Source organism: Nematolebias whitei, chromosome 11, assembly GCF_014905685.2.
Source record: "Nematolebias whitei isolate Nwh7 chromosome 11, NemWhi1, whole genome shotgun sequence".
Taxonomy (NCBI): Eukaryota; Metazoa; Chordata; class Actinopteri; order Cyprinodontiformes; family Rivulidae; genus Nematolebias; species Nematolebias whitei.
This window is the reverse complement of record NC_056508.1, coordinates 38,589,429-38,605,022: the sequence shown is the minus strand read 5'-3', so window position 1 is coordinate 38,605,022 and position 15,594 is coordinate 38,589,429. Positions and strand designations below refer to the sequence as shown.

General features: G+C 38.4%; 1 protein-coding gene across 1 annotated transcript in view; it reads right to left on the bottom strand.

Moving 5' to 3' along the window:
• soga1 (suppressor of glucose, autophagy associated 1) overlaps positions 1-9,742 on the bottom strand; it is a 107,419-nt gene extending 97,677 nt beyond the window's left edge. The window contains exons 1-3 of the mRNA XM_037684983.1: positions 8,693-9,742; positions 3,738-3,839; positions 2,743-2,865 (exon numbers count right to left, since the gene is read on the bottom strand). Coding sequence (XP_037540911.1) covers positions 2,743-2,865; positions 3,738-3,839; positions 8,693-9,664 — 1,197 coding nt within the window. The 5' untranslated portion in view covers positions 9,665-9,742. The remainder of the gene's footprint in view (positions 1-2,742; positions 2,866-3,737; positions 3,840-8,692) is intronic.
• Between the last annotated feature and the right edge of the window lie 5,852 nt (positions 9,743-15,594).

Genomic DNA, 15,594 nt, shown 5'->3' with positions numbered 1-15,594 from the left:
CAATACCAGCATTACTAGAAGGCCTTAAAGAGTACGGAAATATTTCTGGATATACGACTAACGAAAGTAAATCGGTCGCAATGATGTTATCAGGTGAATGCCCAACACAACTAAAAAAGAAAGTAAAGTTCAAATGGACCAATAATGGATTTAGATATTTAGGTATAATTATCACACCTCAAATTTCACAGCTATTCAAAGCAAATTATGAGAAGCTGAAGAAGGAAATTATAAAAGACCTAGAAAGATGGGAGATTCTACCACTGACCGTCGAGGGAAGGGTAGAAACAATCAGAATGAATGTCTTACCAAGACTACTGTTTGTATTCCAGTCACTCCCAGTTTCCATTCCAAACTCCTTTTTTAAAGAGATGGACCAAAGAATATCAAGGTTTGTATGGCAAAATAAAAAGGCAAGAATTAAACTCAAAATGCTTCAGTCCTCAAAGAGTGATGGAGGGTTAGGTTTACCGGCTCTAAAGAATTATTACTGGGCTGCTCAATTGAGAGTCATAGCCCTATGGTTAGCAAAGGATCAAGAAACATTATGGGTAGATATGGAACAAAGGGCTTGCCCAAATTTATCTCTACAAACACTGCCCTTTACAACAAAGGTGGTTTTGAAAAATCTCAAGATTAAAAATTATTGGATTAAGGAAACAATTAATATTTGGTCAAGAATAAAAAAGAAATTTAAATTTCCTGACTCTATATCAAAAATTGTAAAAATAGCTAAGATTCCAGATTTTATCCCAGCTACTATGGATGCAGGGTTTGAGAGATGGACGAAAGAAGGACTGATATTTATAGCACAGCTTTTTAAAGGATCAATAATGAAATCTTTTGAACAAATTCGACGGGAATTTAACTTACAAAAAAATGACTTCTTTAGATATCTGCAGCTCAGGCATTACCTTCAGAATCATAGTGAATGGCAAAAAATCTCAACAGATATGACCAAGACTGAAGAAATTTTATTATCAATAGCAAAAGGTGAATCTAAAAAAGGCCTGATCTCAAAACTATACAAAAGCCTGCAGGATGAGTCCAATGTTAATAATAAGGAGATTAAAGAGAAGTGGGAATTGGAGGCTAATATAATAATAGCAGATGAGCATTGGGAAGAAACATTTAGTTCTGGACACAAGTTGACCAATAGCCCAACATGGAGGGAATTTGACTGGAGAGTTAAGATGCGTTACTTTAGATCCCCGATTATCACATCTAAATATGGTAAGACATCTTGGCTTTGTTGGAGAAATTGTGGAAAGGTGGGGGATCTTACTCATATATTTTGGGATTGTCCGAAGGTGGTTGAGTTTTGGAAAAAGGTGCAAATAGGTATAAGAGGTATTTTGGGCATTCACTTAGAACTGGACATATCTGTATATATTCTAGGAATAATATACTCGGATATGATCGACAAAGACAGTAAATACTTGATCAGGGTCCTGCTTCTGATTGCAAAGAAGTGTATAACATCTGCTTGGTTAAGACCTCAGCCGCCTAGTATTACACAATGGAGAGATAGAATTAGAAAAGTCTACATTATGGAAAAAACAACAGCAAGACTACAACTTAAGATGGAGACCTTTGAAAATAAGTGGAAACCTATAGCAAAATTCATATTGTAACCTTGACACCTCTATTTCTTTCTTTATTTTATTTTATTTTATTTTATTTTTTTTTTATTATTTTTTTTTTTTTTTTATTATTGTGTACTTTTTTAACTTATTTTGTATTATTATTGTGTATTTTCATTATTTTAGTCTGTATTTTCATTATGTACACTGTTGTCCTTGTCACTGCTGTTATTGAGATTTATAGATCTATGGATGTTATTAATGAAAATAGGTATTTCTTAATGGGGCAAATATCTAGTTGAAGGAGATGCATCTTTGAGAGTCTTTTTCCTTCATCAAATGTTCCTGGATAATTTCTGGCAGTGCCAGAATTAGATGGCTTGTTTACCTGGTGGAGGTGAAATGTCTAGGATGGTCTGTGTAAATAAGATATGAAGATGCAAAATGTGAGATGTGACAAGGGTGGACATGTATATCTGTTGTTATAAAACCGTTATTGAAAATAAAAAGTTCAAAAAAAAAAAAAAAAAGTGACTGGAATCAGTCATGTGCAGCTGAAGCATTGACTGACTCCTCAAATAAAAAGTGTCAGTCAGAGTAGGCGGCACCGGACACTTGAGTAGATGATGAAATCGCCACCCGCTGCTTGAATGAAGGGGCGGGCAGTTCAGTTAGGGTCGCAGGCTCACTGTGAACCAGACAGCACGACCCGCCCTGCTCTGCTCTGTATGGGTCAAACTGGGACTCTGGTTCTTTTTATTGGCTGAAAGCAGCCTCAGTTTAATTCTTGTATCATCATTTGATCGGGCGGCTTGAAACACGTTTTTTTTCCTCCTAATTTTTACATACAACGGAAATACATTGTGGCAACTGAGAACTTTAATCCCTCCAGACCTGACAAATTTTAAGCTACTTCAGTAACATATTTAAAACAAACTTACACATTTTTTTTTACGAATTTAAGACATTTTAAGGCCTTAATTTTAGATACATGAATTGCAGACTTTTAAAGACATTTTAAGGATGGGTGGACACCCTGTTTGACAAAACCAATTAGTTCAACTCAATATATTCTTAACATACTGTAACTAATTAGCTTCTAACGCCATTCTTCAGTATCAATCAATAATTATGCTACAGTCCTCTTTAAAACACCTACTTTCACATCTTGCTCCAGCGTCCTTATCAGTTCTCCATCCACCTGCCCCGTTTGGGCCACCCGGAGAGAGCGCCGCTCTGCTTTCCTCAACCGGTACTGCAGGATACGGCAGGTCTTGTTTGCCTAAAAGGATAACAGCAGTTGATTCTGTGTGTCATCTAAGTTTTAATGTCATTGAATTTACAGAGATAAAAAAGAAATACAAGAAGACGTGGTACACAACCACTACTTTTGCTTTTTTTTTTCCCTTTCTTTCCAGCACAGTTTTTTTCATCGCATCTGGGTTCTCTAAACTTTAATGTTGTTTCCCTCTTGCAAGGTTCTGTGGAAAAAATGTTTGGTGAAACCTGACACGTAAACAAAAGTCTGTGTTTTCATATGTGCATATAATCATATAATTTTTGGTGCTCAAACTAAAGCTGAGCTAATGTTGATGCACATTGCACAATAAATATTAACACCCATTTATAAAATCCCAGAACACTGTTCTGTTTACCTATGGTGCATAAGCAAATTTGGCAGATAGCCTGGAGATCATTTAATTATCCTGCACTGTGCCTTATAATAATAATAATAATAATGTCATCACAATGTCAGCACTGTATGTTTCCATACAATGGCGAAATTAGTCTCTGCATTTAACCCATCCACCACCAGGTGGTGCAGTGGGCAGCTATTGAAAGCGCCCGGGGGACATTTTGGGAATTAGACGTGCTGCCCAGAGACGCCACGTGATGTGCAGTGACTGGGGATCGAACCTGGGACTCTCGGGTCCCAAGCCGGCTGCCCTGCCTCTACACCATCTCGGCCCCTTATGGTTTCCTCAAGAACAAACATAATCACAAGACTACTAATCCTTTCTCATACTTATCAGTTTTCATAACATTTTACAGCCTCTGTCTGTTTGACACAGGTGGATGTACAGCCAATAGATTATAAAATGTTAAACACATGATTAGATCACCCTTAGCATGCTTGTCTGCCCTCAAAAGTACCTGTTCCAGCTGTTGCCGCAGTTCCTGCAGCTGGTAAACATCATCCTCCAAGTACATGTCCCTCATCTCCAGCATCTCAGACCTCAACTCCTCCATCTCATCCTGGAAAAAGTAGAGTTTAGTTTAGTTGAAAGAGAGTTTAAAAGTGCATACATGGGTCTTATTACAACATTTTATGAGACAGATGCTCCTCTATTGTTCATCTGGTTGAAAAAAAAATAAAACATGAGCTGCAGGCACCTGTAAGAGAACATTAAGTTGTAAATGACTGTACGCAAAGAGCTGACTGCAGTAAAGAGGTGGCCACATTAAAATCACATTCTACATTTACAAAAAGCTATCAAAACTTCTTCTCATAATGTAGGTGCAAAATATTGTTCCATTAACCTTGCTATGAGCATAATTTGTTTCATCATTGCTCACCTCATCTTCCTTTGTATTTTTCTATCAGCTGCATGGCAATTACAGTCTGCTTAAAACTGACCGCTGTGCGATTTCTTTGTCGCATCAGATCAAAAGTACCATTAAATATAATAATTTATAGCATTTTTGTATTTCATTGACATGTTTTCTCTCAGCAACTAAAAATCAGTAAGTTTTGGAGAAATCAAAAGTTTAAATCTCACAGTTTTATTTAGAGGATAGCAAGAGCATCATTAATTTACCATAAGACTCTATAGACATATAAAGTAAAATATAAGCACTGTTTTTCCATTTGTGCGTAACATAACATCAAATGTGAGAAAATCCAGTACAAATGACTTAGTGATGTTGCTATCTAGCCCTCTTTTAGTCAAATATAGATCAATTATTCATTGCAGCCCCAGAGCATGAATTGCATCAACCATCTGAATCTGATTTAAGGTGCTGTTCATGTAGCATTGTGGGTGTGTCCAATATAAATGTTCAACCACAAAGAGGTGTAAGGCTTAGCTGTCTTTACAGGACAGCAAAAAAGAGTATAACACAGTTTGATGGTCAAAAAGACTGTGTTAGCTAAAACTGCTGGTGTGTGTGAGACTATCAAGATACAGGAAAAGGAGCGCGTGTAGTAGTAGTAGTGCTTTCGTTATTCACCATAGTGGATAATGTGGGTCAGCTTCAGTACTGTAGCAACAACAAGCTCTGGGGATGTGCATGTGCAGAATATGAAAATGAGTCAAAGCTAAACAGTTGGAAGAATCTGCCACGAGCAGAAAAAACCATTTACAATTAAAGGTATTTCTCTGATATTGTGTCTCTGTGTGCTCGCAAGTAATTTTGTGTACCAGATGCAAGGATGGAACTAAGAAGGACTGCATCATGGAGCAATCTGATCTTCACTAACCACTTCTACACATCTGTATTATGGAGGGAAACAGCTGGAAAGCAATGATGGAGTAAGAAATCCCCCCAAAAAACAGAAGAAAATGAAATAAAGGAAGTAAGAGCAAAAGGAAAAGTGCTCAAAAGAACAAAACTAAAAGGAATCATAGAATGAAATGTAAGTATGGATTAGAAAAAAAATCAACTTATTACATGGTGGAACACATAAATATGATAAAATGTGACAGCAAGGAAAAGTCAGGACATGAGAGCAGGGAATCACAAGATAGTGTGGCAGGAGACCGACAGAGGCAGAGCTTGTTCCACTGACCTGCTTTTCACAACTAACTAAGAAATAAAAGGAAAGATTGTCTGTGTCATGTGAGCAACCAGCCAGTCAGGAGAAGAAATCAACCAATCAGCTGTCATCGTCAAGAGCCAGACGGTGATCTGGAGGACATGTTTACTGCAGATTTCAACAGCTTTGAATGGGATTTTTTTACAACCAATTTCTTGGAAGAATAAATGTTTTGGTGAAGTTATCACTTGTGTTTCATGCTTCCAACAATGAAAAAGTATCTTGAAAGATTTACGGTCCAGAATTTGTGTTTATATGTGTTCTTTCAGATTTTTGCTGCTTTTCTTAAATGAAAAACATTAAAGAAAAAATATGCAACTATTCTATCAGAAGATGCTGATTTGTAATTTAAAGCACACAACTGTTGTTTGCATAACTAAAAATGTTTCTGAGTACTATTCTTGTTCATATAAGTTTGTTTAAACATTTTGGATCCCATTATAAAAGCTAATTTACATGAACAAAGGCTAAGCTAAAACACAGCAAGTTTAGCATAAATTGAAATGAAGACAAGACAAAAAAATAGCTGTATGACATTTTGAACAGGTGAGAAAATTCACTGAGCAGCGTCTCTAAAACTCCAGCAGAACCACTTCCTAACTTCTTAACAGATGTTAGTGGAAAACGTGCAGATTTGTCTTCTGAAATTTGCTGACATGCTGTTTTAAATTCCCAGGATCATACTCAATTTGTAAAATGAAAATATTTTTTGAGACCTAATCACACAAGCACCTTAGCCATTACAATATCATAATACTTTCAGTCAGCGAGGCCAGCAAACCTTAAGGTGCATTCACTTGCAAATGGACAAGTAGATCTTGATGATTTTGTTCACAGGCAATTAAACAAAGTTTGAGTCTCCTGAATTAAAAAGGAGAAAAGACACCAGAAGCATAAAAAGTGCTTTCAGAGTTCAAATTATTTTTCAGCAAGTCGGAAAATACCTTAATGCATGAAGTGGAAAAAGAAACATTTGTGAGTATTTAATTAAGAAATCTGTTGTAGTTAAAGTTGTTTGACTGTATTAAGGAGTCTAAGAAATGTAAAGGATAAAAGGAATGATGATGGCTGTAGAGATGAATAGTCTAAAACAGTCCTAAATAAACGTTCTACAGATAATCTTATCTGATATCTGAAAAGGTAGTCACAGGACAGATAGTAAACTGTCTGGTTAAAATTTAACTTGAGAAAAAGTTAGTAAATAGATTAAAATGGGTTAGGTTGTTATATGTATTTGATTTAACTTACTTAATGAAATACATAATACAAGAGTATCTGTGTGATATATATATATAATGAATCAAACTGTGTAATACAGTCAAGCTGTTCTTTACATGCCACGCAGTGATTTGCATGTTTCTGCTGTGGGAAAGCAGGAAGTTCAGACTCCATGTAAAGCACGTTGTTATTTTTGACCACACTAAAGATGAAGCCGATTAAAAGTGAACATTTAACACCGAGTATAAAATCAGAATAGGTCAGATTTGAGGAATGAACTGAGTGTGAAACAGAAGCTGCACCAAGACATAACAAGCAGAACATTCTGAGCGAATAAGACCGACAGACAAGAACGTTAAGAAACGAAACAATAAATGTAGATAAGATTTAGAACAAGGACTTAGAGTAAGAGTTGCAGTCTAACATCTCAACAGTATGTTGATGTGGTCTTCTGGTTGCAGACCAGCTGTTCCTCACAGCTGCACCAACTGTTTCAACACTGCAGGGCCTCCCAGGAGGCTTCGCTGTGGTCCAAAGAAGTGGTTCTGTAAAATGATGTCCTATATTCAGTCTGCACTCACACACAGTAACCAACACTGCTCCAAGCTTGATGAGACGTAACTCTGAGCGCAAACAAAAGCTTTCAACGAGCAAGTAAAATCTTTAGTCATCAGCGTTAGAACTGTCCAAACACAGCTATAAAACAAAATGATGGGAGGAAACAATTAAAACAATCCACAGGCGTGTGCTGCTGATCAGTCACTGTTCCCAATCGATCTTTGACAATTACTGGCTTGTCTGGTCAGTGACAATGAGTGCTTCAGGACATGCTCTCTGATTGATCCTTCCCCTAGTCGATAAATCTCAAGTTAGGCTTGACTGGTGGGTCTGTCTGACCAATGGATTCACTTACAGCACTGTCTGCAGGCGAACTGGAAGACCCGAAAGAGTCGTTTTTTTAATCACAGTGACGAAATGTAGACTACTCCCAGTGAACTGAAGAGAGATAACATGATGCAATTATCATCTTGGTTTTCAAGCAGTCGTATAAAACGTTGTACATTTTCTCTGACTGAGAAGATATACGGTAACTGGATGTCTGAAGACACTACCAACACTAAGACTTTGGAAAAGCATCTCCCTCCCCCCATTTAAAAACCTTTCATAAAGCAAACTGAGGGTATCGACTTCTCAGTTCAGAGAACGATAGGTCTCCTTTTATTTAATTTTGTCCCAACTTTTACTTCCAGTTGTGTTGCATTCACTGTGATTCAGAAAAGGAAAGTTCAAACTTATTTGCTCTCTTTCTGTTTGCTTTTACTTTATTGACTGCAAACTATCAGAGGTTCTATGGTTCATTTAACACATTGAAATACTCACTTTCAGTATTGTACATACTATTTATAAAGCAATGTAAAATGCTGACTGGTTATTGTCTTTTGTCAGTTTGGAAATTCCCATTTGCTCTTTCTTAATGGGTGAACCAAAATGGAAATAGAAAAAGAGGAAAAAAAAACGTTTAGAATGAACCATGAAAGCAGCAAATCTTTAAAAAAAAGAAAGAAAAACACACAAGAATGAAGCAACAATGAAGCTAAAGTTTTTAAGGAATCTGCATTTCACTTGTAAAAAAAGGACAGCAAAGACAGCTAGATAAAGACTTTATAACATGACAAACAAATGCTGACACCACTCACTCCTTTTCATGTGAGGAACTGAAACACAACTAATTACTGGTACATGCCACAAAACAAACAGGCACGTTATTTTGAAAGAATGTCACGTTTTTTCAATGCCAAATGTTCCAGTTGGAGGCTACTATGCAGCATGTATTTGGTCTTGTAGCACAAAATTTGCTGACTATTCATAACACCATCATCCCTGTGCAAAAACAAACAAACAAACAAACAAAGGGGGCGGGGGCACGAAGAAAAAAAGCCAGGCCAAACCTAATAAAATCCAGAGTGTATCAAAGTTGTTGCAGACACACACTTTGACAAAAGCCTTGGAAATACCAATGATTAGGTTAAATTAGCTATGGGGGAAAATGCAGTTGATTTAAAGGCATACTTACTTTGAGGTAATCATTCTCAGACCTGAGCTCTTCTATTTCCCTGAGGTACTCCTCGTGCATTCCGTCCGTGAACTCTGTGAGGTCTGAGAAAGCCAGAGAGGTGCTGGCAGGAACCCTGCTGTCCACCGAGGTGACCGAGCGGTCCTCGCCGGGGGAAGCGCTCTCCTCTCCGGCCTCTGCGCTCAGAGACAGTCGGTCCTTGTCGCTTCTCTCAGTGGCGGTCCTCGCAGCGGCTTGTCGACACGCCTTGTCCGCCTGAGAGCCTTCCCTGAGCGGCTTCTCTCCGTCCGGCCCCCGGCTGCTCCTCGACTCGGCGTCGCTGCTCGCAGCATCCGCGGACAGCTTGTTGTCCTCGGAGGCGCAGTCCGACAGCTCCGAGCTGCTGTCTGTCGGGGAGAGCTTCCCGGCGGCGCAGCCGGAGTCCTTGGATAAATCATCGGATCCTACGCTGCTGGCGTCCGACACCTTCCTCCGCCCGCTGGCGCTTCTCGCCGCCTTGGAGGACTTGGACACGCCGCCGGAGAGGGGGGATTTGCCCCCAGTTTTACCGCCGCCTCTCTCCGCTTTACTCTCCTTCCCGGCGAGGCTTCCCACCGGGCTGCGCCTGGAAATGCGGCTCCCCAGATGGATGGCTCCGGGCTTGACGCTCAGGGTCGGGGTCCCGATCCCTCCGCGGATCTTCGTAAGCGACCACCCGGGTACATCCTTGGGTCTGGCCGGTGACGGCGCCCGGTTTATCTTCTTCTTCTCGGCCGCCGGCTGAACGGGAAGCACCGCCGGGAGCTCCGCAGCTTCGGACCCGGGTGTTGGCGGCGGCTGGCCGGGCACCGCGTGCTGCGTCGGCCCGCTGTCCGAGCTCTCCGTCCCGCCTCCGCTTTCCATCTTCTGCCGGAGATGGAGTCTCCGTTCTTTGGGCGAGGCGAAGAAGTGAGTCGGAGAGTTCTGGACATCAACCTCCTTTGTTTTTGTCATTCATTCCTCTTAGGACGACACAAGAAAGCAGAAAAGAACCCCCTGTAGGAGGCAGAAGTTGTGGATAAAAACAAGCTGCAGAGCAACAAAAGGAGGAGATCACTCCAAGCGGAGCGCGCGGTGCAACAGGACGACCCGGGCAAAGGCAGAGTCCAAATCCTGTAAGAATATAAAAAATAATCCAGGAGGTGAAATAATATCCCAGTTTTTTCCGCTCTCTCCGGGGTTGCTTTGCATGAATAGCACCCAAAGACCGGTGAGAGAACAGGGAAGCAGTGTGGCGGTTCCTCCTCTCTCCGCCCAGAATAATGAGATGGAAGTTGGAGGAGGACGATCTCTCCTCCTGAAGCTCTCTGTCGCCACCACTGCGAAATATTACAAGAGCAAGGAGGAAAATCCATAAGTGGGATGCTTCTGGGCAAATAGATGATGATGCTGCTTTGAAAATACAGTTTTATTATTATTTACTTGAATCAAATGTGTCACCAACATGCCCTGACAATCATATATCTATTTTCTGAACTCACTAGAACACATAAATATTTATGTTTATTATATAGAAGCCCATTTCTACCACTTTGATTAAAAAGCTAAATCATAATTATAAAATAATGTTTAAAATTTAAAACATAGGCTATCTCAAAATTATGACTTGGCATTTATCAGATAGCTACTATCCTAAAGTTATGACTTGGATTATATTTTGTTTTCAGAGACAGGAATAAACTTCCATCCATAACATAAGATAACCAGCAGTTTATGATTTTTTTAAAATGAGTGCACAAATACGGGTAAAAACTTTTTGTTGTTGTTGTGAACTCCATTTGTACAAAATATACCCTTTTTGCAAACAAGAGTTTTTGGTTTATGTTTAAGCCAGTAATTTGTTTATTTCTACTAAATGTAAACTAAATATCTGATATGATGTTTACCTTCTACACTCCTGCATTTGTCTTTGCACCTGAACATGTTCAAGTCTCTTCAGGTCTCTCTTGTAAATGAGTCCTCGAGGCTCAATGTGACTAACCTGTATAAATAAAGTTTGAATGAAAAAAAAAAAAAAAAAAATAAAATAAAAAAAACATCACTGATTAACATGACATCATCTTCTTCAAAGACTGGGCATTATTCAGTCTGAAGTAATCATTAAAGTGAAACATTTTTAATGATTATGTATAATTAGGTCTTAAAATACTTCATAGATAACATTTCATACATAGATTGAAAATATCATAGATAACATTTCATACATAGATTGAAAATATTTATCAGGCATCCATCCATCCATCCATTATCTTTTACCCTCTTCTTCCATTTTGGGTCATGGGGGTCATGTCCAGTAATCACTGTGTGAGGGGCGGGGTACACCCTGGACAGGTCGCAGGTCCATCGCATGGCTATTTATCAGGCATTTTCAAGTTATATTTGTTGCTGCCCTTAAATGAACTTTTTATACGACCCTTTTTAATTAACTTGTATTCTTTAAAGATTTATAATTGTTATATAAAACATTTGAGGTTGTGTTGAGTCTAACATATTGATCTGAATGAAAATTAGGAATACAGCACATTCAACATGAATGATGGGTTTTAAATGTCTTTTCCAAGGCTGCTGATGTATGTATGCACATATATATATATATATATATATATATATATATATATATATATATATACTCACACACACTGCCTAATATCAGTTCTATGTTATGCTTGCATGGAGTGACTTCCTTATGCCTGAAACCCTCATTTATCTCTTAAGAATGATTTTATCCTGCATAATGTATGCCTCCACGGCTGATGTTTTCAGTTAATTATCAGTCTTGCTCTTTGATCATGTTGAGATCAGGGGATTGACTTGACCAAGATAGAAAGTTCATCCTTTTAATCTTGAAAATAAATAAATGAACTCTGGGGTACTTTGCTCAGTTCTGTTGTGAAGCTCCTTTCCAATCCACTTTGCTGCATTTGTCTGAATGTGAACACACACAACATATTTTTACACTTGAGAATTCATCCTCGTTTCTGTTTGCTGTCACAACATCAATACCATTGACCCGGTGCCAACAGAAGTCAACAGATAGTTGCAAAGCTCCAAGGCTGCTCAAATCTCAGGTAACCCCCCGTTCATACTGTGATTCATACTCTCTTAGAGTATGTAACATGGAGCCTTTCCTGGTAGAATTACAAAGAAATCAATCAAATTAAATAATAAAAGAGTGTTCTATCAGCAAAATAAAACTGTTACAGCACAAGTGTAGCTTGGCAAATACTGAACAGTTTTAACATTTTAATGATTTTAGTTCACAAGAAAAGCATGCTATCTGTAGCAGGAAGTAGTAGTGCATGAGCGGCTTCATCATGCTCATCAAACAATAACCACACAAGAGCATGTGTGTACAGAAGTGATGTATGCAACAGTAACACGATAAGCAAACATTGTGTTTTAAATTCAAACGTACTGTATAGATTTGATGGGGAATGTGTGAACTATAAGTGACTAATAATGTACAGCTTGCAATAAGTCCAGGGTATTTTGGACTGTTTTGCCTTCTGACTTAGCAACCTGTGCACTTGTCTCCTTGTAGAGCGAGTGTGGTTAAACAAGGAGTGACACAACATTTTTTAACTCTGTTGTATCAAATTAAAAATAGAAAGTATTTAATTGCATTTTATGCTGTCCAAAATGCCAAAATGCTGCCAGATGTCCAAAATGCTGCAGTCAGATTTTTAACCAGTACAGGCAAAAGAAAGCACATTACACCAGTTTTGGCCTCCCTGCGCTGGCTCTCAGTTCACTTTTGAATTCAGCTCAAAATCCTTCTGTATGCTTTTTAATCTCTGAACAGTTCTGCCCCCTCTTATCTTGCGGATCTGCTGTAGCTATATGTCCCACAGCGCTCCCTGAGGTCAGCGAATCAGATGCTTTATTGGCTCCAGGAACCTGTCAGCTCAGAGGTGACAGGGCCTTCTCTGTTGCAGGTCCAAGACTGTGGAATAACACCACTACATGTCAGGCAAGCCCCCTCCATCACTGTTTTTAAGTCTCACTTAAACCCACTTTTAATCCCTGGCTTTTGACATGGTGTGAATTGTTCGTAACCTGTCTGTATTCTACAATCCAACAATTTTCAGTCAGGTCATCTGGACAGTTTCTTTTTTTTTTCTTTTCTGAATTGTTTCACCTTCCATCCAGAAGGCTTCATCAGTCAAGGAAACACAACACAAAACTGATTCTTCCCCCAACAGCTTACTCCAAAGTGGAACAAACCAGTTATGTTGGTGCTAAAATGGTCTCTTTGGCACGCCCCTTCCTCCGGTGCCGGCCCTCTCCCTCATCGACAGTCATGTCAAACTGGTTCAAAACCAACAAAGTCCATTCTACAACCTTTTAGTTATTATCTTCTTCCATTTGGATCTATGTATTTTTTATTTTTTGTCGTGTGCTTTGCTTGTTTGTTTCTGCTGTGCAGCACTTTGGTTGGCCTTGTTGCTGTTCAAAGTGCTCTGTAAATAAAGTGGTATGTGGTATTTTCTTAAGTAATTGCATTTTGCGTTTGTTTAAATTCCACACAACTTTTTCTTTTTTTAAATACGGCTGTAAAATAATGTTCTGCTCTCAAACTGCAATTTCCAAAACAGTCAGGAATGAAACATCAAGTGTCACCCAACATCAATTTGCATAAACAACCCACTGGGACAACAAGACCACCCACCCACCACCCCATTGTTCTCCAGGCGGGCCTCAGTCAGAAAAGCATCTCAATCAACCAACCAGCAAATACTTTCACAATGAGATATTTCACTAATTGTAGCTGAACAAAAGCCTGATGTGCGTCTCATTGATGCCCTGTCTGGGTAATGAAGTGCAATACTTTCAAGTCTGCTTTCCTTGCAGAAACAACAATAGAAAGTTGCAGTCTTTGCAAGTTATGCTCAGTCCAGTAATTGGAAGGTGGTCAGTGCTGTAGGGTTATAAAGCTGAGCTACGTCAGAGATGTCACAGTTTTCTTCTGACTGTTCACATTAGAAGACAAACATCCTGTTGCTTATAACTGCCCTACTTTGTGTTTTTTTTTTTTTTGTTGCTCATCTGTAATTTATTAACATGTCCCCTCCTCTTCTCTATCATTAGGCTATTGTACCAGCACTCATAAGTGAACTAAACTTTTGTGTGTATTCCCTCAAATTAGAGAAGTACAATTTGTGCAGCAGTGTTATTCCTCAACTGATTGGTTTTTATTCCCTGTGAGAGCTGGTGGGGCACATTGTTCCCTTTCAGTAAAACAAGCCTCATGAGGCCTTATTTTGGGGGGAATAAAAAGTTTCACAGCATTCTCCTTCCCTGCAGGCTACAGAAAATAACCTCAGTATCATAAAAGTCACACATTCTGCTGATTCTGCTTTGTCTCCACAACATGCTGCAGTTTATATATGGGGAGATTTGGACACCTGCAAACATTCAAATTTTGTTGAAATCGTTAGATAATATTAGCTGATGTGCTGTTATTATGATGTGATATTTTTGCACTTGAGATTTGATCACATTGTAATAATTTTAATGTTTTTTAAATGAAAGTCAAAATATCTGCTGTATCTGTCTTTCAATTACCAAAATGTCCAAAAGCACCAGGAGGAATTGTTTTCTTACTGAACAACACTTATAAATAAAATCATACAGTGGGCTGACAATTTATGTCAGTCACAAACAGTATGCAGGATAAAGTGCAATAAAAAACTACCATTAAACACAAATAAAAATAAAATGGTTATGCAGATTCAGTTTATTGTTGCATGGGAGAAGTTGCCAGTGAGAAATGTTGAGCAGTCTTGTACCTCCACCTTGTGTTGAGCAGTAAAAGCTGCAGCATGCAAGGAACAATGCAGCAGCAAGATTAAGCTCATTTATGCAATAAGATCAAAGTATTTTGTTGACTTGAAATAATTTTGTTGCACATTCCGGATTTTTCAATGGTATAGAGATTGTAAAGATTTATGCTGAAGCATCAGTCAAGTTTTATTTGACCTTTGTTTCAACTGAGATTTACAATAACAGTGTCAGCATTTGTATGAGATATATGACTGCCTTTGTTTGTGTCACTGTGTACAAGCAGGACTCTGTGTCCCACTGACAGCCTGAATAGGAACCATTCCCCCCTTGAAATGCTCTCTGTTCACCTCCTCCTCTTGTGCCTTCTGGGATTATATTCACCGTTTTCTTTTCTCACCAGTGTAAAACTGTGTCAGTCTTTATTTTAAACCTTATTTAAAACCTTATTTTAAAAGAAAATACCTAAAAGTTGCTATGATGTATGAAAGGGCAATCAGAAAACCTTCATTAAACACAAAATTTCTAGCAAATTGCAATTACAATCACTTTTCTTTATGTAGACTATACACAATGAATATGGGCCAGAAGCCCCTGCACCCCCTCATGCCTGTATGCCTAAGCAGGCAGTCGGCTGCATATCGTTATCAAATATAAGAGTGACTGATAAACTCTATTATTATTGAGAGTGATAATATACAACACTTTTAATAATGTCCTACTGACACAGACAAAAAGGTACCCCAATTAACCTAAGGCCAAATAAGCCAAATCAAAAACACAAATACATGTTTAAGAAAGTTGGTTTGGAGAGAATTTTAACTGACTAAATTCAGTTTTCTTTCTTTTAGCACTAGAGTTGTAATCAAGCATCAAAACATGTATGTAAACTGTAAAATATTTTCCCCCAAAGTTTAATACTACATACTGTAATTTTCTATTTCCAAATTTACAGGTATAAACTATTTAACGTTTCTATTTTAACACATTTAAAAAAATCTCCTAACTATATGTTTAGCTGTAAATTATGATCATAAAAACGGCATTTGTACATTATAAACAAATTTTTGTTCTGTAGAGTATGAACGTTATTTTGCCATCAA